Raw genomic sequence first — 26,747 nt, forward strand, 5'->3', positions numbered from 1 at the left:
TCATTATTTGACACAGAAAACTAATGGTCTTGCTTTTCTGTATAGGAATTCCATATTTCTTCTTTTGAAGAAAGACTTATCAAGGAAATTGAACTCAGAATTATTAAGACTACCTTACATGAACTTCTTGAAGAAGATGGAGAGGAGATGATGGTTGATATTTCTGAATCTGAAGCTGTAGAAGCAGGATTTGATTTAAGATTAAAGAATTACAGAACCTTTGAAGGGACAGGAGTTACCTTCCATTGCAAGACATCTGGATATCCATTGCCAAAGGTACCCCACATCTGTATAAATTTTTTTTAATAAATATTTTGATGCTCTACTTGAGAAAACCCCTTAACATCTCATTGTCAGACTTTCTACATTCTGCACAGAAAACAGCAACTCTCAAAGGAAATCCAGTCTTCTGGTTTGATATCAAGCTGAGTTTTCCTTTTGTCCCTTAATAGAATAGAGTTAGGTTGGTTAGCCAGTTCAGAGGTAAATTGGATTTACCAATTAAGTTAGTCTTGATTCTGAGTATCTCTGAGGTAGCCTAGCCCAGTGGGGAACACAGTAGTAGTCCAGTCTAGGTTACTTTGCCCTTCATCAAAATGGGCTTTATATCTGTTTGTAGCTCCAAAACTCATGTTTCAGATTGTGTAAACATGTTACTTTAGTCTTACCTATTTCAAGTAAAAATATTAATGTTTAACACATGTACATGGGCTGTGATGTTTTTCAGCTGACAAACAGTAAGTTATAATGTCTTGCATGTATAAGTCATCACTGCATCTTTGTCTTTAGGAGAGTTTGCATAGTAGTCTACTGTTTCTTTCCATTGCAGGTTGCATGGTACAAAGACGGCAAACGTATAAGGCATGGAGAGCGCTACCACATGGAACTTCTGCAAGATGGCAGCGCCACTCTGCGTTTGCCTGTTGTTTTACCTGAAGATGAAGGAATTTATACTGTCTTTGCCAGTAATATGAAAGGAAATGCCATTTGCTCAGCAAAACTCTATGTTGAGCCGGTTGCACCTACAGCAACTCCAGGTTATATGCCAGGACCTGAAGTTATGAGAAGATACAGGTAGGTACAAGATAATATAATTTTACAAAACTTCAATCTGCTGTGATAGACAGTCCAAAAGCTCATTACATAGCAGTTAAATAAGCTCAAGCTATTGGAGTTTGCATACCTCTGGAAAAGCTCTAAATGCTGTTTTCATGACTCATATAGATTTATGCGCTAACTTTTTGTCTGATTTTCCCTTTTAATGAGCAATGCAGTTCCCAGAGTACAATCATTCACATGCATTTCCAGCCACAGTATCATATTTACAACCTCAATAACCATATTTATTGGTTAAAGTACTCATGTTTTTGAAAAAATATTTTCTGCACTTGGAGTTTTAGTGTGGTGTGCAAATATTTTTCCCTGCCCTTGAAATAGCTGTATTTCTATGACAGAAAAAATTAAGCATTGCCATGTCCTGTGGTCAGTTTGGATACACATACACACCCATGCACAAACATACACAGGATTACATCCATATCTGTGCACTATCCAAAACCCAAAAATTTCCTTGGCCATAGTGTGTCCTAACACTGTACAGCTCTACAAACTCCTGTCAAAAACATAAAGAAAATTGACTATAAATAAAAATTAATTTTGTCCCAATTTCTCACATAGATAAATTAGCCAAGCTCTTTAAAATAAATTATGAGAAAGGCAAAGGTTGAAATCTGTTTATCATGTCAGTCCACTGCTATATGACATTGTCATATATATCTGTCTTATCTTTTCCTTCCAGGTCTATCTCTCCGCGGTCTCCAAGCCGGTCTCCAGCCCGCAGTTCTCCTTCTCGTTCTCCTGCCCGGAGATTAGAAGAAACTGATGAAGGGCAACTAGAGAGACTGTATAAGCCAGTTTTTGTGCTGAAACCTACGTCATTTAAATGTTCACAGGGACAGACAGCAAGATTTGACTTAAAAGTTGTGGGCAGACCTATGCCAGAGACATACTGGTTCCATAATGGTACATCAGCCTCATTTTCATTAACAAGTAATCTTTTAAAAGGTCTTTGATATCTCATTGAAACTGTTTTGACTACAACTGTTCTCATGTGTATCTGCAGGTCAACAAGTGATTAATGACTACACCCATAAAATAGTGATTAAAGAGGATGGCACCCAGTCATTGATCATTGTTCCTGCAATGCCTGATGACTCTGGAGAATGGGCTGTCATTGCTCAGAATAGGGCAGGCAAAGCTTCAGTCTCAATGACACTGACTGTGGAAGGTATCTTCTGTACATGTTATTTTTAGCAGTCTGATGAGTGTTTTTTATTTAAAACCACGGCTGTGTCACTTCCTCTTGCGATAACTTACCCTTGCTCTTTCAGCTAAGGAAGACCTAGTCAGACCACACTTTGTGGAAAGGTTGAGAAATGTCAGCGTGAAGGAGGGCTCTAGACTCGAGATGGCAGTGAAAGCTACTGGTAACCCTAATCCTGATATTGTATGGCTCAAGAACAGTGACATCATTGTGCCTCATAAATACCCAAAAATAAAGTAAGAAATTTTTTTATATTTAAATCTATTTAAATTTAAATTTTATTCAAATTTTATTTTCTTTTATTTTATTTAAGATACTTTATGTAAGTTAAGGAGTTGATAATCACCATACTGCAAAATGCCTCCTACAGTTTCACAGAAGGGATTCACTAAAGGCTTTTGCATTTCTGCAAGGATTACAGATATGAAATATCTTGTAGTATTCACTCAATTTTTTTCCAGCTTGTGTTTTCATATAGTTTCTATTCTGCAAAGCCATCACAGAGATTATTGAACTGTTCTCTGTCTCTGATTTTGAAGACCTCTGCAGGTAAAACTGCCACTGAATTTAAGAATGGTTTTTATTACCCTTATCTGTTTGATTCTTAGGCACTGCACTCCCAAACATGAATAAACATAAACAACATGCGTATTACCTCCAGAGATTTGCTTTTGGAGGCTTTGACTTAATTTGGAAGGACAAAAAATGAATGACAAAGAAGGGAAAAATAGTTAGATTTTTTTTTTCTGTATTTCAGGATTGAGGGAACCAAAGGGGCAGCTGCCCTTAAAATTGAATCAACTGCCAGGCAAGATGCTGCATGGTATACTGCTACTGCTATCAATAAAGCTGGGAGGGACACTACCCGCTGCAAAGTAAATGTTGAAGTTGAACATATAGAACCTGAACCAGAAAGGAAATTAATAATTCCAAAAGGAACTTACAAAGCCAAGGAAATTGCAGCACCAGAGTTAGAACCTCTCCATCTGCGTTATGGTCAAGAGCAATGGGAGGAAGGAGATCTCTACGACAAAGAAAAGCAACAGAAACCATTTTTTAAGAAGAAGCTGACATCTTTAAGGCTCAAACAATTTGGACCAGCACACTTTGAATGCAGGCTTACACCAATTGGCGACCCAACCATGGTGGTGGAGTGGTTGCATGATGGCAAACCCTTGGAAGCAGCTAACAGACTCCGCATGATCAATGAGTTTGGGTACTGTAGCCTAGACTACGGGGTAGCCTATTCCAGAGACAGTGGAGTGATTACTTGCAGAGCAACTAACAAATATGGTACAGACCATACATCTGCTACTCTGATCGTGAAGGATGAGAAAAGTCTTGTGGAAGAATCCCAGTTGCCAGAAGGCAAAAGGGGACTCCAGCGAATTGAAGAGTTAGAAAGAATGGCCCATGAGGGTGCTCTACCTGCAGTTGCACTGGACCAAAAGGAAAAACAAAAACCAGAAATTGTTTTGGTTCCTGAACCTGCAAGAGTCCTTGAAGGTGAAACAGCACGATTCCGCTGCCGTGTGACTGGCTATCCTATGCCCAAGGTCAACTGGTACCTCAATGGGCAGCTCATCCGTAAAAGCAAAAGATTTAGACTCCGTTATGATGGAATCTACTACCTGGATATTGTGGACTGCAAATCATATGACACTGGAGAGGTGAGAGTCACTGCAGAGAACCCAGAAGGCTTTATTGAACATAAGGTGAAACTTGAGATCCAGCAGAGGGAAGACTTTAGATCTGTTCTGCGTCGTGCTCCTGAACCCAAACATGAGCCTGTAGTTACAGAACCTGGAAAACTTCTCTTTGAGGTACAGAAGGTAGACAAACCTGCAGAGGCAACAACCAAAGAAGTGGTGAAGCTGAAAAGGGCTGAAAGAATCACTCACGAAAAGCTTTCAGAGGAATCTGAAGAGCTGCGAAGTAAATTCAAGCGTAGGACAGAAGAGGGCTACTATGAAGCCATTACAGCTGTGGAACTTAAATCTCGCAAAAAAGATGAATCATATGAAGAAATGTTAAAAAAGACAAAAGAAGAACTTCTTCACTGGACCAAAGAGATCCCAGAGGAAGAGAAAAAAGAACTTCCCCCTGAAGGCAAAATCACCATTCCAACATTCAAACCAGAGAAGGTGGAGCTTAGTCCAAGCATGGAGGCTCCCAAGATACTTGAACGAATTCAAAGCCAGACTGTAGCCCAAGGAACAGACGTGCACTTTCGTGTGAGAGTGGTGGGAAAACCAGATCCTGAATGCCAGTGGTTCAAAAATGGTGTTCAGATTGAAAGGACTGATCGTGTGTACTGGTACTGGCCTGAAGATAATGTCTGCGAATTAGTTATCAGAGATGTGACTTCTGATGATTCTGCCAGTATCATGGTGAAAGCAGTCAATATAGCTGGTGAAACTTCTAGCCATGCTTTCCTGTTAATACAAGGTAATTTCAATTCTCTTACTTATCCTACTGCTCATCATAGTGTGTTATGTCTTTTGGTCAGTGCTCTGTTGATCATTATATAATGTTTTACAGCCAAGCAGTTAGTCAGCTTCACCCAGAAGTTACAAGATGTTGTTGCTAAAGCAAGAGATTCCATGGCAACATTTGAATGTGAAACATCAGAACCCTTTGTCAAAGTGAAATGGTTTAAGGATGGAATTGAGATTCATTCTGGAGACAAGTACAGGATGCACTCAGACAGAAAGGCTCACTTTCTTTCTGTATTAACAATTGATATGTCTGATGCTGATGACTACAGCTGTGCACTGGTAGAAGATGAATCCATAAAAACCACTGCAAAGCTTACTGTTGAAGGTAAGAAGCATACAGCTCAGTACCATGCCATACTGTTAAAGTGAAATCAGCTTCATAAAGAAATAAAACTACTTAAACAGACATCTAACACCCTAACAAATGTTGAGCCGCTTTCATACTTTTGGAATCCAGTATGAAAGTTCGGAGATTTATCTATGTAAAATGGTTGCACTATATACATATATTCCCTTAGGATCATTTAATAACAATTTTTTTCTTCAGGAGTGTCTAATCAAGCTTATTCACAAATGTAATTATGTGCCTTTAGGTGCTGCAGTTGAGTTTATTAAAGAACTTGAGGATGTTGAAGTGCCAGAATCCTTATCAGGTGAACTTGAATGTGAGGTTTTCCCAGAAGATGTGGAGGGGAAATGGTATCACGGTGATGTTGAACTCACTTCTAATCTTAAATATGTGATTGCAACCCGCCGTGGTCGTCAGATCCTCACTATTAAAGATGTTAATAAAGATGATCAAGGAGAGTATAGTTTTGTTGTTGATGGAAAAAGGACTCGCTGCAAACTGAAGATGAAGCGTAAGAATTTCTTATATTGTCTATATATTATAGATTTTCTATATTATAGCATGTATTATAGCTATATCATTGTATCCCATAATGCTTTAATGTTCAATATTCTGCCTCTTATAAGTATTAATTGACTTCATTTAATTACACAGCTCGTCCCATGGCAATTCTTCAAGGACTTACTGATCAAAAAGTCTGTGAGGGAGATATTGTGCAACTTGAAGTTAAAGTCTCCCTAGAAAATGCAGAAGGTGTCTGGATGAAAGATGGCCAAGAAATTCAATCAAGTGACCGTATTCACATTGTGTTGGATAAACAATCACATATGTTACTCATAGAAGATGCCACAAAGGAAGATAGTGGAACTTACTCTTTTAGTGTCCCTGATCTTGACCTCTCAACCACTGGACAGATCACAGTGTACAGTAAGTCACTATGATGATTTTGAAGGTGTGTTTGATTTTTGGCTCCTTTAGAATTACTTTTTAAAGGCATAGTTTTTCTCATGATGAATATTTTTGTAACTTGGCAGGTGTGGAAATAGTGGTGCCTCTAAAAGATATTTGTGTAGTTGAAGGAACAAAAGCCATCCTCGAATGCAAAGTTTCAGCACCTGATGTGTCTTCGTCCAAATGGTACCTAAATGATAATCAAATAAAGCCTGATGAACGTGTACAAGCTGTATGTAAAGGCACTAAACAGAGGCTAGTGCTCACCACAACCCATGCATCAGATGAAGGACGTTATAAACTAATGGTTGGCAAAGTTGAAACAGGCTGCAATGTCACAGTTGAACGTAGGTGTCTTTTAAGATGTACAGTTCTTTGAGAAATAATTTCTTTGAAAACAAAACTGTGGAAACTATTAATAAATTTATAATTTATTCTTTTTACAGAAATTGAGATTATTAGAGGTCTTCATGACATCACCTGCACTGAAACACAGAATGTGTCCTTTGAGGTTGAGCTCTCCCATTCAGGGATTGATGTAATTTGGCATTTCAAAGGCCAACACATAAAGGCTGGTCCTAAATATAAAATTGAAGCACATGGCAAAATATATAAATTGACGGTGGTGAAGATGATGAAAGATGATGAAGGAGAATATGTATTTTATGCTGGAGAGAAGAAAACATCTGGGAAGCTTATAGTAGCAGGTTAGTAAAGTTAAAGTCCAACATTTTCATTTCACTGTGATTTAAAAACTGCCCAATATACTGTATTTCATACTTTTAGCAATACTGTTGTTTCAGTGGGGGGGTTTTGTCTTTAGTTTATCTGTTTGGTTTTTTTTTATGTTCTCCTTGCCTTTCACCTCATTTTTTGTGATTAATATAATTTGATTTCTCAAAGCTTTTAAGTAAGTGTTAATGTATTTTGCTAGATCGAAACCATAGTATGAAATGCTATATTATGCTTTTGATGTAATTAATGTAAAAAAGAAGGGGTTTTGTCTTGAGTGCTCTCAGTATATCTGTGCTGATGATAAAATAAAAGAGAATATCTAGGATAGAATTAAGAAACATCTTTTTGTAATGTTCAGGTCATGTTGTATTCCTGATTTTTCACAGAGCTCAGAATGACAATGGACAGGCTGCAAGTTAGGGCAAAGTATTCCAGCATCTACTTTTCGTTTCTGTGTGGGGGAAAGCTGAACAGCAACATGACGAATGTGCTTTTTCTTCCCAACAGGTGGTGCCATTTCAAAGCCTCTCCATGACCTGACTGTGGCCGAGTCCCAAACGGCTGTTTTTGAATGTGAGGTGGCAAATCCCGAATCAGAGGGCCGGTGGCTACAAAATGGTAGACCATTAGCTACGACAGATCAGTACCGTGCTGAATCTGATGGTGTAAAGAGGCGGCTTATTATCCCTGCGACAAAACTGGAGGATATTGGTGAATACAGCTATGAAATAGCAAGCTCAAAGACATCTGCCAAACTGAAGGTGGAAGGTCAGTATTTTTTCTAACTAACTGATGTCTTTGAGACTTATTCCAGCATCCCTCACTATGTCTTGGACCAGGCCTTAAGACACAAGCAAAATAAAATAAATTGAATAAAAAACTCCAAGCCAATCCAACAACAACAACAAAAACTAAACAAACAAACCCCCAACCAGCCAACAGAACAGACAAACAAAACCCCAGAAACCAAACATTTCTCATGGATGCTACAAGTAAAGCTTCCTTGTTTTGTTCCCAGCACACCACTTTGCTGGAAACTGCACAAATTACTATGAAGCACCATTATTCACTTTTATTAATATTATTATATTTACTATGGGCTTTAATTTTGATCTGTTTTGTCAAGGTTTTTTTTTCTATTTTTTCCCTTTTTTTCCCTAGCTGTTAAGATAAAGAAAACACTGAAGAACTTGACAGTGACAGAATCACAGGAGGCAGTTTTCAGTGTAGAACTGACCCACCCTGATGTGAAAGGAGCTCTATGGATTAAAAATGGTGTTGAACTTGAATCAAGTGACAAATATGAAATTACAGTGAAAGGGACTGTTCACACACTGAGAATCAAACACTGTGTTGTCACTGATGAGTCTGTTTATAGCTTTAAACTTGGAAAAATAGGAGCAAATGCCAGACTTCACGTGGAAAGTAAGTCAGTCTGGTTTGAATATTTGCTGTAATGCGTGTTTTGGAATTCAAATCATACGCAGTGCTGAATATTGCTAACTTTTTTCCCTCTAGCTGTCAAGATCATCAAAAAGCCGAAGGATGTGACTGCTTTGGAAAATGCTGTTGTCTCATTTGAACTGAGTGTTTCCCATGATACTGTACCTGTCCGTTGGTTCCATAAAAATATTGAGCTCAAACCAAGTGATAAATACAAGATGATCTCTCAGAGGAAAGTTCACAAGCTTATGCTGCATAACATATCTCCTGATGATGCTGGGGAATACACAGCTCTTGTTGGGCAAATTGAGTGTAAAGCTAAACTGTTTGTGGAAAGTAAGTATTGTAAGTTTGTAAGAAGGTAGTTGTATGAATTGTTACACCATAACTGAGCAACTTTACCTGACACTTCATAGCCTGTTACCCTTGATTTTTTGCAGTCATCCAAACATACCAAATTTTAGAAAATTCTCTCTTGTCTTTTTTGCCCTCTTTTTAGGCATACACATCACAAAGACCATGAAAAATATTGAGATCCCTGAGACCAAAACCGCCTCTTTTGAATGTGAAGTTTCTCATTTCAATGTGCCTGCTGTCTGGTTGAAAAATGGTGTGGAGATTGAAATGAGTGAAAAGTTCAAAATAGTTGTCCAGGGGAAACTCCATCAACTCAATATCATGAACACAAGCAGTGAAGATTCTGCAGAATACACATTTGTCTGTGGAAATGATAGAGTCAGCGCAACCCTGACTGTAAAACGTATGTCAAAATTAAATTATCCAGAATATTTTATGGTTACCAATTATGAGTTTGTGTTAACACATGGACTAAATGAAATTCTGACAAAGCCAGCAGAGCTGTAGAGGTGTTTTTTAATAACACTAAATAGCCTCAATTACGTTCTTTAAAGAGATTTAGAAAAAGTGAACTTGAAAGTCAGATCCTGCATTGTTCTCTTTAGGCCAACATGCCTAATTGCCAAATCACCATAGAAAACATAGTTTGGATTCCTGTGTCATTCAGTAGTTGTGGGAAATTTAATTGTAATACTGATTCTGAACACAAAACCTACCTTTTAATATTTCCAAAATTGTCTTCAAGAAGTTGAAGCATCCTTTATCTTGTTAGCATGTATTTTAAAAAAAGTAAAAGAGAATGGAAGAAAGCAAACCATGTCCATTTCTTTCCTTTTAGCCATCCTAATTACCTCCATGCTAAAAGACATCAATGCCGAAGAGAAAGATACAATAACATTTGAAGTTACGGTCAATTATGAAGGTATCTCATATAAATGGCTAAAGAATGGCGTAGAAATAAAATCGACTGATAAATGCCAGATACGAACAAAGAAGCTTACACACTCCCTCTCCATAAGGAATGTGCATTTTGGTGATGCAGCAGAATATACCTTCATTGCTGGAAAAGCAGCTTCTTCAGCGACTTTATATGTGGAAGGTATTTGCCCTCTTCATTTGTGTATTTAGTGACTTCTAGTGGCTTAAATAACATCATGGCACTCATTCTATTATTTTCTGCCCTAGCTCGCCACATTGAGTTTAGGAAGCATATTAAAGACATCAAAGTGGTGGAGAAGAAGAGGGCTATTTTTGAATGTGAAATTTCAGAACCTGACATTCAGGTCCAGTGGATGAAGGATGGGCAAGAACTCCAGATTGGTGATAGGTAAATTATTGCTTCTACACCATATTTACTTCTGGTGTGTGTTTTCCCCCAGGAAATAGCTAGCTCATTTTCTTTTCTGGTGTGCTCAGGCTGAAAATTCAGAGAGAGAAATATGTCCATCGTCTCATCATTCCTTCCACAAAGATGTCTGATGCTGGTCAGTACACTGTAGTAGCAGGTGGAAACACATCCAGTGCCAATTTGATAGTGGAAGGTCGTGACATTCGTATCAGAAGTGCCCAGAAAGATATTCAGGTAAGACCTATACAGATGAATAAGCATTTCATAGCTTTGTCACTCAAAGAATAATTCAAGGGAGGAACAACAATATCTAACCAGCAAGAGTCATAGCACAAAAATCTGTAATCATAAGGTCAGAACCTCCACCTAGGAAATGCAAAGTGAGACCATAGGAAAAAACAATATTATTTCTATTATTTATTCTACTTTTTCAAAGGTCATTGAGAGACAAAGAGCTGAAATTGAATTTGAAGTCAATGAAGATGACATTGAACCACAGTGGTACAAGGATGGTATTGAGATCAACTTCCAATATGAGGAAAGATACAAGTATGTGGTGGAAAGGAGAGTTCATCGAATGAGCATCTTTGAAACCACTTACTCTGATGCTGGAGAATATACTTTTGTTGCAGGACGGAATAGAAGTTCTGTTGTTCTTTATGTGAATGGTATGTGGCCCCACAACCAATGTTTTGACTGTGTTTATTACTCAATGGTTTTCTGATTTTTATATAGCTTCTCTGGAATTCTAACTCTTGAAAGAAAAAAAATTTCTAAAGGATCATCGGGAATACTACCAAATTCTTCATGTTTTTTGCCCTACTGAAGTAGCTGGCTAGTGGATGAAAATACCATGGCAGTTCTTTTCCCACTGTATTTACTTAGACCAGAAAATTCTCCAGTCTGAAGAAAACTAATTTGTTCATATGGACAGATATGCTTTTCCAGAGTGATCAACCTAACAATTCTTGGACACATTTTGCCAGAAAACACTTACACCAAAACAGCCAATTATGTTAAGGCACTTGCTCCTAGATCATTCCCCCTGTATCAAGGAAAAGGGCAGATTTTCACGGACACAAAAGATTAGGAATAATAAGGGAGATTGTTTTGTTTGTTTAATTCTTTGCAAATAGTTTTGAATCACTAATAATATCAATAATGAGACTTCTCTCTCTCTCTCTCCTTCTTCTTCCTCTCTCTCTTTGCCACCTCGCTTCCTCACAATTTTCAGCTCCAGAGCCACCCCAGATTATTCGGGAGCTAGAGCCGACTACTGTGGAGTCTGGCAAACCTGCCCGCTTTTGTGCTATTGTATCAGGCAAACCCCAGCCCAAAATTTCCTGGTACAAAGATGATCAACAGCTTTCTCCAGGTTTCAAGTGCAAATTTCTCCATGATGCACAAGAATATACTCTGTTGCTGATTGAAACTTTCCCTGAAGATGAAGCAGTGTACACCTGTGAAGCAAAAAATGACTATGGAGTAGCTACAACTTCAGCTTCACTTTCAGTTGAAAGTGAGTTTCCCATGCCCATAATAATGTTTTAGAAATGAAATTTTCATTCTTCATCTTTAAAAATCACTTCTGTCTTTTATTCTTTAGTCCCAGAAGTTGTTTCTCCCGAGCCAGAAATGCCAGTGTACCCACCTGCTGTCATAATACCACTACGTGATACTGTTACATCTGAGGGACATTCTGCTTGTTTTCAGTGCAGAGCTACTGGGACAGGTGGGTTTAATGAAATACTGTACATCTTTCCATCTCTCACAATTTTTCATCTTGAATTCAGAAAAAAATTCAGCACTGTATGTGCTTGGATCAGTCTAACCATAGAAGTGCAGTTATTTGATACACACACAGAGCCAAGTGTTATTAACTACTTTCAATTAAGCAAGTCAAAGGTGGCGTCAAGCGTGGAAGTTTTAAACTATCATAAGCTTATTAAGTGTTTCAAAAAAGAAGATCTGTTTCACAAAATTTGTCTTTGGAAACGTCTCAGCATTTCAAATGCTAACTGATGTTGGAAAACTCTGTCAGTGAGTAAAATGTAGAGTTTCATGGGGGAAGAGCATTACCATGTCAAATGAACATGATGAAGTTTCTGAAGACACACACTGCCATGTCCGTTAACTGCACTAACTGACTGAAATTGTGATTCAACCTTTCTCCCAATATTTCTAAGTATCACTCTGCAAACACTAAACTGTGGTTACTTTCTTTTTCCTAGCATAAAAAGTGTTTCTTCATTGTCTTTTCAGTGTAGATTTTACTTAAATAAGTTTTCTTGACTTAGTGACATAGAATGTCAGTCTGCAATTAAAATATCTTTTTCCTTAACACACAGTCAATAAAGCTACCTTTCTTCACTTAGCAAATGGCCTTGAGTAACTAATAAAATATTCACATAGTAAACTGCAGAGTAAGATCCAGTTCACAAGCCAAAGAATTTAAAATCATTTAAGATAAAAAACCTCCAAATTTGAAATTAATTATGAGTGACAGCTCTATAAAAATTCATATAAATTGGTTATATACATATATATGCAAACATATATAATTTTCATTTCCATCCCTTGAAATAAAACTCCAGGGTCTTTTTTAAAAAAGAAGCTTTACAACAAATCTGATTCAGCTTTAAAAGTGTTGCTAAAACTCAGAAAGTGTATGTTGGAAAGACTGGCCCACTCTTTGTGCAATGCATGCTAGTGTAACTTTTTTTTAATAGAACTGTATTCATGTGAATGTGGAAGCTGCATTTACAGCACAAAATATAAGGATCCTTTCATCTAGGTCACCCATCATAGAATCATTTAGGTGGGAAAAGACCTCAAAGATCATCAGGTCCAACTGTTAACCCAGAACTGCCAAGTCCAGAAATAAACCATGTCCCTAAGTTCCACATCTACATGGCTTTTAAATACCTCCAGGGACTGTGACTCTACCACTTCACTGGGCAGCCTGTTCCAGTGCTTGACAACCCTTGCAATGAAGACATCTTTCCTATTGAAAATTTCCTTTATTGAATACTCTAGACAAATGTATTTGTATACCTCTCACTTGTGTTGTAAAAACCTTTTATACTAGGTTAGGTTACACATGATTGCAAGTACAGTTGTTTAATGGTACACATTGTGCAACTGGATATAGAAAACAGCCTTCTGATAACAGTAATAGCATACAATTTGAGTAACAACATATGAATCATGATGTAGTATAGTGACAGGTGGAGAGGAAAGGCTAAACTCTGCTTCAATTCTCTCCAAAGTCCACAAGAATCTATACAAGTAATACAACATTTTAAATAGGAATATATAAATCTTTCTTGAGAAATATGACATGTAATATTTGCAACAAAAAGAGGGAAGGTGCTGTGCTTAGCAACAGAATGTTCTGTTTTAATTTCTTAACCTGACTAGTTCAAGCTAGATATTTTATAGCCTGTTTAATCATGCAATTGTAGCAAAATCACATTTTTAAAAAGATACTTTCTCTGATTTAAGTAGTAGCAAAGTATTTTTAAATTTTTACACTAACAGAGTTAAGGAACAATTATTTTACTCAGTAATATGTCTGCACCAGCATCAGTTTTGCCATACAAGTATTTCCAATACACAAATCAAAATCTAAAGAAACAAGTAGGTTACTTTCCAATCATCATACTTTACGAGAATAATACAAGGCACATTTAAATTTAGATACTTGAGTTTAAGATTTTTGAAAGCTATAAATACAAAAATAGTGTTTATTTGGTAGTAGAATAACATAATTTACTCCTTTTTTTTTCTTTCTTTCGCCTGAGCAGATCTGAAAGTCTCTTGGTACAGCAAAGAGAAGGAGATCAAGCCATCACGTTTTTTTAGAATGACTCAGTTTGAAGACACTTACCAGCTGGAGATTGCTGAAGCTTATCCAGAGGATGAAGGAACCTATACCTTTGTGGCGAGTAATTCTGTAGGCCAAGTGACCAGCACTGCTACCTTGAAGTTAGAAGGTACACTGTGCAATTAAAGAAGTTGTCTTGTTCAGGTCATGTTCCAGTAATCATCTTAATATACACTGATGCTTATATGTGAGTTGTTGTCTGTCATGGTGTCTTTTAACTCAATTAATTGCTACCATTTTGCATACAATGTCCCCAGCATACATATATGTCTCCAAAATATGTGTCACCGACATAAAAATTTATTTCACAATTTTTTAATGTTCCATGCCCCCCCTTTTCATTTACTCCAGTCTTAGAATCTGTCATGCACAAAAGATGGTAAAAAAACCTTCTTTTTAATGGAAGTTTTTTGCTTACACATTCTTTGATTTGCCTGTGAAGACAATCTAGTAGGAGTTTTTGTACAAAATAAATTACTTTGAAAGTGTTGAAAAACATCTTAAATAGAGGTATGTAGCAGGTACTCCGGCAACTGAAAAGAAATAGTTTACATTCATATGAATTCATGGAACATTGGTCAAAGTTTTAGAGCAGAAATATTGTTTGGAGAATTTGCTGTTCTATATTGTCCTTGATATTATTAACTGTAAGTATTTTGTTTTCTTTTTGCAACAGATTTTATAAATGATGAATGAAAATAATTCATGCTGTTAAGTTGCAAGTTAGAAAAAAAATCTTGAATGAGAGAGAAAATTTACTGTAGTGTAGGGTAAGACATTAAAAGTTGGCATGCTTCTTTTCAGGATTTAAAAAGGTTGAAGAAGTTACATCAGAGTCCCCTTGGCATATTTCTTCATCTGTTTCACTTAAGAAGGAATCTATTGGCCAAAGGCCCACCTTTATCCAGCCTATTTCAAGCTGCAGGGTGTGCAGCGGGGAATCAGTCAGATTTCATGCTAGAGTCTCTGGCAGGCCCAAACCAAAAATCCAGTGGTTTCATGATCAACAACTCATGTTGCCAAAAAAAGACTTAGTTTTCCACTTTGATGAGTCTACAGGCACAGCTATACTGATAATAGTAGATGCTTTCTTAGAGCATGCTGGCCAATACTCTTGCAAGGCAAGAAATAGTGCTGGAGAAACAACTTGTACAGCTACACTTACAGTGACTGCAGAAGGTAAAGCCCCATTTTTACTTCAAAGGGATTCAATATGTTGTATACCACACTTTTATGCTGTTACTAATTTTTCCCTTGTTTCACACCTTTTCTTTCCCACCTAACATTAATAGTACCCTCAGTAACCCATCCACTCTCATTTCCTGTCTTTAAGCTGTAACATTTGGAAATTTTCAAGTTTGTATCTCAATATAGGTCAAAGAACAGCAATGCTTTAATGAAGGCATTCATATTTTTTTTTAAAGTGATTTAGTGATCTTTATAGCAGTGACTGAGGTATTTTTCACTATTCTGTAGGGAAAAAAAAAACCAACCTCCTTTGAAAGGGCCATAAGTTTTCAATACTAAAATGGACCACTTTAGTGAAAGAAGAGACAAGCACCGAGTATCGGCTGCATGACTAGCTTAGGCATCTCTTGTCATTCATTCATGTGAATGGATAACTTCTGTGTCAACAGAGTAGTACATCTGGCATGCTGTGTTTTCAAATGAAGATCATTCATTTTAACCCTCCATGCTGTTTGATTTTGTTCAAAGCATGGCCCAGTAAAGTTCTTTAGATACTAATGTTGTTGTTTTTGTTACTTGATTACACAGTGCAAGCCCTAGATAGGCAAAGTTCTGGGAAAGATGTAAAAGAGTCTATATCAGAACTTCATGTTTCTCCTCTCACAAAGAAGAACATTGAAACTTACCAAAAAGAATTTAAATCAGTGGAACAACCATCACAGGAATTGCGTGTACAGGTTTTTGAAAGTGTGTCAGAAAGTTTGACCATGAAGTCTACATCAATTGAAGAAATGAAAGCCATGCACACAACAGTCCTTTCTCAAACATCTCAGAGCACCAAAATCTCTATGAAGACCTCTCAAGAGAAGAGAGATGTCCCTCCAAAGGTTCTCTTGCAGCTCAGAGACCTAACTGTGAAGCGTGGTGACACTGCTCAGTTCATATGTGCCTTAGAAAATGAATTCTATGAGTTTCTTTGGGCCCATGAAGGTGAAAAGATAGAATTGTCTGAAAAATTGAAGATATCACAAAATGGGAATGTTCTTCTGCTCACAATCCTAAATGTCCAGATGACAGATCAAGGACTGTACAGTTGTACTGTGTATAATGACTATGGAGGGACAACAACTTCTGCAGTACTAACAGTCAAAGGTGGTTATCTGACTTTTAACATTATCACTTACCTTTTGCAGCTTCATTTTAACTGCCTAGAGCTCACTCGTATTTCCTTTAATATCAGTATTTAATTGAGAAAGCTCTAATAATAATAATGTTTTGGAGTTTTTCCTCCACATTTACAGCTCTATTCACAAGTGACGTGCAGTACTGGGAAGTTGGTATTGTAATTCTGTGCCTCTTCCCATCAAGTCACAGATGTCTCAGGCTTTTTATTCCCCATATCCTTTGTGATATGCAGTGAGATGTAAAGCAAAACAGGCTTGTAGGAAATTTTATATTTTGTTAATTCCTGGAGCTGGAGTTTAAGGAAGAAAAGAATGTCAGATGCAATGTTGAATTAGATACCAAGTCATTTCAAACTTCAGCATGTTTCTAACAAATCCAAGATTCCAATTCCAAAGTTGGCAATATAAGTTAATGTACTTGAAAGGATTAATGGGTGCAAGTATTGTATTACTGCAATAACGAACTGTTTTCTACCTTTCACTCTTCCTAATATATAACTATTTATTTTTTGCTAAAACTCCTTCCACCTCTTCCTGACATCAAAGTATTAAAATGTTAGTAGTGTTACCAGTAATGAAGACCCAAAAAATGTATTATCACTACAGGTGATAGTATTTCTGATGAGTTCAAAGGAATCAGGCCAGAAAACTGTGATGAATAATGAGAAAGGCATTGAACCTGTTGATTTGGCTCTTAATTATTGAAATTTTCTTTCTTCACTATAGAGCTGTGAAAAGCACTTTACATAATCTTCTGCTGCTACTTACCAAATTAAGGCTCTAAATTAGAAGCAAAGATGTGCTTTTTTTAGTCATTGTGGATCAAGATGGAAGTCCCACAGGCTTAACTGTTACCTAGAATTAGCTTAAAAGGAACAGAGCTCTTAAATGTGCAATCACTCGTGTTTAATAGCATTGTTTTAGTACTAATATACAGCATATTCTATCAATACTAATTACTGGGGGTTTCCCCCCTAAGTATAAGGATTTTTTTTTCTTCCTGCAAAACATCTGACCTAATCCTTTTCCTAACTTTATTCTTACCTAGCAAAAGAAGCACAAGCCAAAGCAGTAACAAAAATTACTCTTGAATCAGATACTAAAACCTTTAAAGCAGCCAAAGATTGTCAGTTTAAAGCATCTGAAGTTAAGCAAGAATCTTCAAAGAAAACCTCGAGCTTATTTATATCTACATCCCAAAGACCCTATGAAACTGAGAAGCAAAGATACAGAGTATATTATCCTGATGTTGTGCCATGTGAAGACATCACAGAAACTGACGCCAAAGCACCAGAGTTTCTTGAAACTCTGCCTTCAGAAACCACTGTAAAACAAGGAGATGATGTGTTTCTCTTTTGCATAATGAAAGGTGTGCCTACACCTTGCGTAGTCTGGCTGTACAATCAGCTAATAGTTGAGGAGTCTGCACTGTGTTCCATAAAACACGATGGGCCACTGTGCAGTTTAAGATTATTGAAAGTTGATCAGAACCACAAGGGTATATACAAGTGCAGAATAGTTAACCCTGCAGGACAAGCCGAGTGCAGCACCCATCTGAAAGTGACAGGTTGGCAACTGCATGCTCCTTCCAAGTATCAATTCCTCATGCATAGCATCATCATTGCATTCCAATATATTAATTCCCTAGGAGATGATAAAGAACAAGAAGTATCTCATTAGTCTGTGGATTGTTGAATGTTTTCTTCAGGGATTTACGGCATGATAAAGGCATGTTGTTTTAGAAACTTTCCCCCACCCTGCGAAAAGAAAGCAAATCTTATAGAAAAATGTGTATTTCAAACAAGTTTGAAAATATTTGATTACTCTGTTCTCAAAATTTATCAGGTGTTTGAATTGTTTGGCATGCATTTATGTGTGTGTATGTACATGTGAATTAATGTGTTTTTGCAAAATAGATTGGATATTTTTACTATATAAAGTGTTGATTGGCACATTTAGCAACTATAGCTCAAAAATCTTTGTCTTTTTTATTCTAGCTCCTGAAAAAATTGTTCATGAGAAGCTAGAGGAAGAGGTTGAAATGGAACTGAAAGGTACAATCACCGATGAGAATAATTAGTACCAGTAATTAGTAATGTTGTGAAAAGCTTTTATCAGCTTCCATGAAGTGTCTGATGGGGAAAGACACATTTTAAAGCATATTGGAACATGTTGCATGTTTGTTTTGATATGCAAAGGGTTACCTGCATTATAAGGTTATTCAAGTTTTAAAATATGTTTAAAACTTCAAATTTATAACTGTGCAGCCATATTTTTAACTTTTACTTCGTGCTTTGCAGCTGTTCACAGAGCTCTTATTTGTTCAATTTCCTTTTGAATGCATGGAATAGTTTACTTCAGAAGGAAGTTATACAAATCTTAATTGTATTACTTTTAAACAAGTTAGCAGCCTAACATTAATCAGTTCAATGGACACTGTTGAATGGATACATGAAGTATACTAGAGAGCATTTGTTGTTTAGGTTATGTGAAAGCTACACATTCCCATTGATTCCTTGCACTTTTTTTTACATACATTAATTCATCATTATACATCTCTTACCCTGGCTTGCAGATAGCATACGTGGTTCATGTTGCTTGCTTTTTTCCCCCCGTGCATAACACTGTGAAGTTAGTGGCTGTATTAGTTCGAATAAACGCCTTCTCATTTCATGTTACTTACTTTTAAAAAAAATATATTTCAAAATATTTTTTTCAACTGTTTGAACATACCTACAAACAGAGGGGTCAGAAAGGGCGTTTATTCTACTGTCTGCAAGTCAGGTAAGATTTTCTTCTTTGCCACCCAAAGACACACAGCTTTTCCAGGCAACAAAAACATACACGCAGAAGAACATGTTATTTTGAAATTCTTTTTTTGCTTGTTCAAGAAGAAATTTCCACAGTCTGAAGAAAGAACAGACAACGAACGATTTTCGTGTCAATCTTTAAAACAGAGCAAGGCGTTGCGTTTATTCGAACAAATATGGTGAGTGAATTACTTTTTTTTCCTGGGTGTGTGATGAAATCTGTTGCATGCCCATTTTTTATTTCAACATATTGCTACTTTTTTACAACCAGATGGTAGGCAGAGCATGACATGTAGTAACCCAGTCTCCTTCTCTTGCAGTGCAGCACAGCATGGTGGACTTCAAGGGACGTGGCACAGTGGCGGTGCTGGCTTGCCCCCAGAACCGTAAACCCATCTTCACACAGGGCTTGAAGTGTAGGTCTGTTGTGGAGGGGGACCCTGCGTTCTTCCAGTGCAAGCTGGTGGCATGCCCAGCACCACACATGGCCTGGTTTCACAACAACCGGCCCGTCCTCCAGGACTGCCGCAAGGTGATTCGCACCGAGAGCACGGAGCACACACACTGTGCCAGCCTGGAGCTGCAGGATGTGCGCGAGTACGACGCTGGCAGCTACAGGGTATTTGCCATTAACAGTGAGGGCTCAGCTGAGTCCACTGCCTCACTGCTGGTGGCACGCAGAGGGGAGCAGCGGGGCTTGGGTCTCACCGGAAAAGCAGAGTGGGTGCGGCAGAGCTGGGAGTGCCTGCTGCGGCAGCGGCGGGAGGACCGGCTGCGGGTGGTGCTCCGCTGCACTGGCTCACCCTTTGACAAGGGGCAGGTGGCTGAGCTTGGGGACCTCTCACCAGCCCGGGGCATGGTACGAACCATCTGTTTCCAGAGCCTGCCACTGGCGGGGCCTCACCGCCCAGGGCTGGCACACAGTAGGGAGCATAGGCGCACAGTTCCTGATGCTGAGGAGCTCCTGGATGAGGAGATCCGTTGGAAGCTGCAGAAGCTGCGGGAAGCAAAGAGGGCAGCACTGAAAAAGAAGCAGGAATCCCTCATGTTCATGCCCCAGGAGGGCCCTCCTGGGAAGCCCAGCCCACCTAAGGTGGCTGCCACAATGGTTGGCTCGAAGCCCCTCAGAGTGCAGGTAGTGAAGCAATACTCCAGACCCAAGGCCATGGGGGAGAGATGGCAGGTGCAGGGTGGGCTCCTGGAGCCCTGCCCACCCCTCTTCGTACAGGAAGTCAAGCCCCAGGAAACTGTTGAGGGACAAAGATGCACTTTCTCCTGCCTCTTCCATGGCCGCCCACAGCCCACCGTCACTTGGTACAACAATGACAAGCCTGTGGGGCGCATCCAGGGCACCGCTGTTCACACCACGGAGTGCTGCTCCACATTGACCTTCCCATCTGTGCTCCCACAGCATGGTGGCACTGTCACCTGTGTGATCTTCAACCCACTGGGCACAGTCAGCGCCTCAGCTGCACTTCATGTGAGGCGGCGAATGCCAGCCTGTAAGTACACAATGAAGGAAAAGGAGGGGATGAAAGTGAAGGAGAAGAAAGAGGAGGAGAAGGTGAAGGAAGAAGAAAGGGTGAAAGAGAAGAAGAAAGAGGAGAAAGTGAGGAAGAAGGAGGAAGAAGAAGCTGGTCTGGCCCTTGCAGCAGAGAATGGACTGCCAAGTGCAGTTCCAGACTCAGACTTGCTGTCGTTGCCTGTGGAAATCAAAATCACTGCCCCCACTCCAACGCCAGAGCAAGACACAGAGATGAGGGAGACCCCACGACTCTCTCCAGAGCAGGCTGCTTTCACCATAAAGCACAAATTTAAGTTTTCATTTGATATGGGAAATGAACCACCCCAAATTGTGACAGAAGCCCCAGCACATATTCACTGCTGTGAAGGAGAGGAAGTGGTGTTGGAGTGTGCTGTGTCTGGGCAGCCCCCACCAGCTGTGACCTGGTCCTTGAATGGCCAGAGCCTCTCTGCCAGTGAGAGGCTGAGGTTTGAAGAAGGCAAGAATGGCATATACCGCTTACACCTTCAAGAGGTCTCTGTCACGGATGCTGGGCGATATTGCTGTGTGGCCACAAACGTGGCTGGAACAGCACAGACTGCCTCTGAGCTGACAGTGCAGCCCAGTGCACCCAAGCTGTATAGCAAGGATGAAGGCACTGAGGAACTGCCTGCCATGGACCATGTCCTGCACCTCCAAGGCCCCAGCATACTTGGGAAGGATGAAGAGGAACAAACCGCATGCCCCAAGGAGGAGCAAGCCCACCTACCATGGTCCCTGAGGTTGTCTCCACCTTCTGGTGAGCAGCTGGAAGAGTGTGAGGAAACTCCTTACTTCAGGGAAAGTGAGATGGAGGAAACAATGATGCTGGATACCACAGAAGTTTATGCAAGGCAAGAAGTGGGCAATACAGAAGAAAGGGTGAGTTATACAGATGGTATTTCTGAGATGAGGCAGCACAAAGGAAAAGCTGACTCTGAGGAACATAGGTTTGGAATTGATACCACTGAATTGCACCCTACCATATCCAGGGAAGGATGTGAACTGGTGGCCAAAGACTCAGGTCACTTTTCTGAGGAGCTGGAGCCTGAAGGAGGCAAGGTGCTACCACATACAGATACCCTGTCTTGGGACATCTTGAAGTCACCATGTATGGAAGTGGAAGAGCAAATGCATGCCCCTGAGCAGTCTGCTCTGGCAGGGGAGTGTAAGGATTCATCATTCATGAAAGTGCAAGAGCAAACACATGCCTTTGAGCAGTCTGCTCTGGCAATAGAGGGTAAGGATTTGTCATTTATGGAAGTGCAAGGGCAAACACATGCCCCTGAGCAGTCTACTCTGGCAGGGGAGTGTAAGGATTCATCATTTATGGAAGTGCAAGAGCAAACACATGCCTTTGAGCAGTCTGCTCTGGCAATAGAGGGTAAGGATTTGTCATTTATGAAAGTGCAAGGGCAAACACATGCCCCTGAGCAGTCTGCTCTGGCAGGGGAGTGTAAGAATTCACAATTTTTAATTCCTATATCACCTGTGGTACAAGAGGGAAGTGATGTCTGCACAGAGTGTGATGCCCCTGCCTGGGAGGCAATGACTCCTGATGTGCCTCTTGTGGAAGAGTGTGTGCCCCACCTGCAGGACCACATTGCAAGCAGCCCCACAAAGGAGGAGTTTGGCTTTTATGAATTCTATACAGGAGAGCAGCAGGAAGAACAGGACAAGGAGCAAGAGAGATCAGTTGATATTGAACAGGACATTAAAGCTGATGATAATCTTTGTAAAGAAGAACTGATTGATGATGGTGATGCCACACACTGGGAAATGCACAGAGACAGGCAAATGCTGCAAGAAATGAAGTCTGATGCATGCAGCCCTTCTTCAGATTTAATCCCCACTCCTCCTGGCATAGAAAACTCAGGTCAGGTTTTTACTGAGGAAGCTGAAGTTCATCTGGAGGAAGTGCATTTCAGAGAGGAGCTGTTGCCATCTGAGACTGAGATCACATTTGATCTGAAGAAGTTTGTGGAGCCTTTCCCAGCTGCAGAAACTGTGTATACAGAAGAGGAAAAACCCACCACATCACTGGAAAGTGTGCAGGTAAGAGTCACTGGGCTCAACTCCCCTGTGCACCAGCATGGTGTGCCTGAGGAAGAGGTGTCTCTGAGTGAGGAGCTGCGTCAGAGCTACAGGATGCAGCAGGAGGAGGTTGATGCCCAGGAAGAGGAACAGCCAAGAAAAGTCACAACGGCTGATTTGCAAACGCCTAATGGGGATCTTGGCAGCATCATGATATCTGCTGAAGAAGGACATTCTGCAGAAGAAATGCAGGAGTCAGAGGTGAATGTCTGTGGAGAGGACTTACTTCAGGAAAAAATGAATGAATTTCTAGTGGAACCCACAGCAGGTTTCCAAAGAGGAGTTCAGGAAACACATGTGTGGGAGAGTGGGGAACGACTGGAGACCACAGACTCCCAGAGTGACAGCTTCATTATGGACTTGAAAAAAGCTGCACATGAAAAGAAACCCCAAGCTGGGCATCAGGCTGAGGAAGGTGATGGTTCTGAGATAGGAAAGGTCTTTGAGCCAGGAATGAGCAGCTTCACCTGTGAGATAGAAAGCACAGATTCCCCTGAGGAGAAGCTCAGAGACATCCAACAGGAATCAAACACAACCAAGGGTTTCTCTTTTGGGAAACTCATACTTGGGTTAGTAATCGATGATCCTGTGGCACAGGAGGAGCAAAGGAGGGAGTCTTGGGACAAGAAGAGGACTCCCACTGAGGAAGCCTCTGAGAACAGTCTGGATGTAGAAGAAATGTGGGAGGATACTTCTGCAGCTCCAGAGCCCAGTGCTGTTCAAATCTCAGAGCTGGAGCCTGATTTGTCCCTGGCCAAATATTTAAGATCCACTGGGATATATGAAACTCCAAATCTCAGAGGCCCAGTTCAAAAGGAGCAGCAAGAAACTATCACTTCACTGGAAGTGGAGGAGGTTACCTTCAGCATGGTTTATGATTATTACAACAACCATCAGGAACTTGCCCGGCCCTTCTCTCCGGAGTCAGAAATGTCTATAGAGCTGGAGAGTGGAAGCAGAGAGGAGTCACCTGATTCAGACCGCTTCTACACACCTCCCTCCTCTGTGGAAATCTTTGAAACTGCTTCATCAGCATCCTACCACACGCCACTCAGCACACCTGAGCGCTACTCCACACCATCTGAGGGCTCAGAGTACAACACGCCACCTGAGCGCTACTCCACACCATCTGAGGGCTCAGAGTACAGCATGGCCCCTGAGCACTACTCCACACCCTCTGAGAGTTCAAAATGCAGCGCATTATCAGAGCAATATTTCACACCCTTTGAGGGACCCTACTCTGCATCAGGGGACAGCACGCCACCAGAGCGCTACCGGACACCCACTGGGGAATATATGGATGCCCTGACCATGCTCCCGCTCTGTGAGAGGAGGCATCAGCCTTCGGACCAGCCCCAGGCAAACGGGTTTGTGATGCCCTGTGAAGCCCTGGAGCCATCAGGCAGGGACATGCCACCTGCATTCCTCAAGGCATTGAGCAGGAGGAGGTTGTATGAAGGCAGCATGCTGACGTTTGTGGCTGAGGTGGTGGGTGTGCCCAAGCCAGGAGTGAAGTGGTATCATAATAAGTCTCTGTTGGAGCCGGATGAGAGAGTGCGAATAGAGAAGGATGGGGACATATATGTTCTGGAAATCACTAATGTCCAGAAATCTGATGAAGGACAGTATCTGTGCCATGCAGTGAACATTGTTGGGGAAGCTAAAAGTATTGCAGAGGTGGAAGTTTTGCCTGAAGATGGACGGTCACTGGCACTGCCACCCCCTGTCACCCACCAGCATGTTATACACTTTGACATGGAGCAAAACACATCTTCAAGGTCCCCTTCACCACAGGAAATCCTCCTGGAAGTGGAGCTGGATGAAAATGAAGTGAAAGAGTTTGAGAAGCAGGTCAAAATCATAACCAGTCCTGAGTTTAGCCCAGACAAGAAGAGCATGGTGGTTTCCCTAGATGTACTTCCACTGGCCTTGTTAGAACAAGCTGCAGGCTTGGGAGCAGGGGAGAATGAGGATGTAAAAATTGATTTCCAAGTAACTGAAATGCCTCCACGCTTTGCCGTGCCCATTACAGATACCAAGGTGACAGAAGGCTTGGATGCAGTTTTTGAGTGTGTTGTAACAGGTACTCCTGTCCCAGCAGTTCAGTGGTTCAAAGGTGACACCCATGTGACACCTGGCACAGGGAAGTATGTTGTGAGTCAGGAGGAGGGACTTCACAGTTTGAAGATCCAAACTGTAGGACCTTCTGATAGTGGCTGGTATCACTGTCAGGCAATGAATAGGCTGGGAGAAGCAATGTGCAAAGGCTCCCTTGTGGTCATGGCTCAGCAGGAAGCAAATGCAGCAAGCAGTGAGATAGTCACAGGCTGTGAACCACACAAGTCCCAGAAGTGTGACTTGCTTTTGAGTAAGACTGTAAGTCCGGGTGACCAGTCAGAAATAGAGCTGGAATTTGAGTTTGAACCACACAGAGATGACTCAGAAAAAGCGATCCGACTGCTTGCAGTGACTCAACAAGAGCAGGAAGTGGAAGGGGAGAAGCGTGTGAACATTAGTTTTGATGTGTTTGCAGAGCCATCTGAAGAGGAAGGGGTTGAGTTTAGGGCAGAGGACTCAGAGAGCTGCAGCTTTGAGTTCCAGGTCACAGAAGCTCCTCCCAGATTTGTGAGGCTGATTTCTGACTACAGTACATTTGTAGGTGCCTCAGCATGCTTCCAGTGTCTTGTGACTGGTTCCCCCCATCCAAGTGTCTGCTGGTACAAGGATGGGGTGTTGTTGGAAGGGGATAGGTACTGTGCACAGGAAGAGCAGAACGGCTTGCACAGTCTTACTATTGAAAACCTGATGCAAAGTGACAGTGGGCAGTACAAATGTATAGCTACTAACAGGGCAGGAACTGCTGAGACTTGCGCTGTGTTAACATTATACTAAATTTCCATAATTTATTTCAGAGTCTGTCTTGAAATACTAAGTGGTTTCATGATGTTGTTCACTGCAGGTAAAAATGCAGCACTCATTTTAGGGGCATTGTTTTCATCTCTGTAAGGATGAAAACCACTCTGTGGGCATATTTGTGTTTCACTTAGATTTGCCTTCTTTGGGGAATTTAAGTGAGATTTAATCCATGCATAGATTTGTGCACACTTTCTGCACTGAGGGATATTTCAGGCTCCTTCTACGCTCCTTGCTCATTCTTGTAAAGATATTTTAATTGACACTCATTTGCGTAGGACTAATTTTTTTGTATAATGTACATATACCTGTGTGTCTGTAACAGTGCAATCACTATTGTTTTATGTAGGCTAGAAATCACCTGAAAATGTAGACACCACCTTTTTCTTGTAACCTAGAGGTATGGAACACTAACTTATGCTTGCTCTTTAGTTTGGGTATAGTTCTGTTAAAGAACTCCTTAAATTGGTATTCCCCTTTCTCACAATGTTGTGTCAGAACATGATTCAAATCCTGTTTACGGTTTCTATCACTGCAAAATTCTTACATCTGTGGGCCTCATTCTACTGACTCATGGAATTAAATGCCTTTTTTAAGTCAACGAAATTATGCTGTTGTAAAGAAAAGCAGACTAATGGGAAGAAAAATGAAAATTTTGCATTAGTAGAGACCGGACAGGATTTTCTTCTCTATTACCAAGTAATAAACATGAAAGCATATTTTGTACTGTATTTTTAGGAGCCAAAGGGAAAGGAGAGAGGGAGCATAATAATAACAAATCAATTATGTTACTGTAAATTCATTAAAATAATTTTGGTTGTCCCTGTATTCCAGTGTCATTTGTAAAAAATGCATAGTAGTAAAAAAGTAAGATATTTTTATGCAGTATTCTTGTTTCACATTAGAACTACATCTCTACATTTCCTTCCTTCCTTCCTTCCTTCCTTCCTTCCTTCCTTCCTTCCTTCCTTCCTTCCTTCCTTCCTTCCTTCCTTCCTTCCTTCCTTCCTTCCTTCCTTCCTTCCTTCCTTCCTTCCTTCCTTCCTTCCTTCCTTCCTTCCTTCCTTCCTTCCTTCCTTCCTTCCTTCCTTCCTTCCTTCCTTCCTTCCTTCCTTCACTGTTAAG

General features: G+C 40.3%; 2 protein-coding genes across 21 annotated transcripts in view; both read left to right on the forward strand.

Annotated features, from left to right (window-relative positions):
• LOC138112916 (titin-like) overlaps window positions 1-26,747 on the forward strand; it is a 241,572-nt gene that overhangs the window by 21,700 nt on the left and 193,125 nt on the right. For all 20 annotated transcript variants that reach the window (XM_069020545.1, XM_069020525.1, XM_069020531.1 and 17 more), the window contains exons 21-43: window positions 46-276; window positions 830-1,074; window positions 1,799-2,022; window positions 2,123-2,287; window positions 2,391-2,559; window positions 3,081-4,771; window positions 4,865-5,146; window positions 5,415-5,681; window positions 5,825-6,097; window positions 6,205-6,468; window positions 6,568-6,828; window positions 7,364-7,624; window positions 8,018-8,281; window positions 8,375-8,635; window positions 8,799-9,059; window positions 9,495-9,755; window positions 9,842-9,983; window positions 10,073-10,238; window positions 10,441-10,672; window positions 11,239-11,523; window positions 11,611-11,736; window positions 13,811-13,999; window positions 18,260-18,316. In XM_069020545.1, coding sequence (XP_068876646.1) covers window positions 46-276; window positions 830-1,074; window positions 1,799-2,022; window positions 2,123-2,287; window positions 2,391-2,559; window positions 3,081-4,771; window positions 4,865-5,146; window positions 5,415-5,681; window positions 5,825-6,097; window positions 6,205-6,468; window positions 6,568-6,828; window positions 7,364-7,624; window positions 8,018-8,281; window positions 8,375-8,635; window positions 8,799-9,059; window positions 9,495-9,755; window positions 9,842-9,983; window positions 10,073-10,238; window positions 10,441-10,672; window positions 11,239-11,523; window positions 11,611-11,736; window positions 13,811-13,999; window positions 18,260-18,316 — 6,577 coding nt within the window. The remainder of the gene's footprint in view (window positions 1-45; window positions 277-829; window positions 1,075-1,798; window positions 2,023-2,122; window positions 2,288-2,390; window positions 2,560-3,080; window positions 4,772-4,864; window positions 5,147-5,414; window positions 5,682-5,824; window positions 6,098-6,204; window positions 6,469-6,567; window positions 6,829-7,363; window positions 7,625-8,017; window positions 8,282-8,374; window positions 8,636-8,798; window positions 9,060-9,494; window positions 9,756-9,841; window positions 9,984-10,072; window positions 10,239-10,440; window positions 10,673-11,238; window positions 11,524-11,610; window positions 11,737-13,810; window positions 14,000-18,259; window positions 18,317-26,747) is intronic.
• On the forward strand, window positions 19,183-26,616 carry LOC138112918 (muscle M-line assembly protein unc-89-like). The gene is made up of 2 exons (XM_069020546.1): window positions 19,183-19,251; window positions 19,398-26,616. The coding sequence occupies exons 1-2, from the start codon at window positions 19,249-19,251 to the stop codon at window positions 25,599-25,601; spliced, it is 6,207 nt and encodes a 2,068-aa protein (XP_068876647.1). The 5' UTR covers window positions 19,183-19,248; the 3' UTR covers window positions 25,602-26,616.

The sequence above is a fragment of the Aphelocoma coerulescens genome, chromosome 7, assembly GCF_041296385.1.
Source record: "Aphelocoma coerulescens isolate FSJ_1873_10779 chromosome 7, UR_Acoe_1.0, whole genome shotgun sequence".
NCBI lineage: Eukaryota > Metazoa > Chordata > Aves > Passeriformes > Corvidae > Aphelocoma > Aphelocoma coerulescens.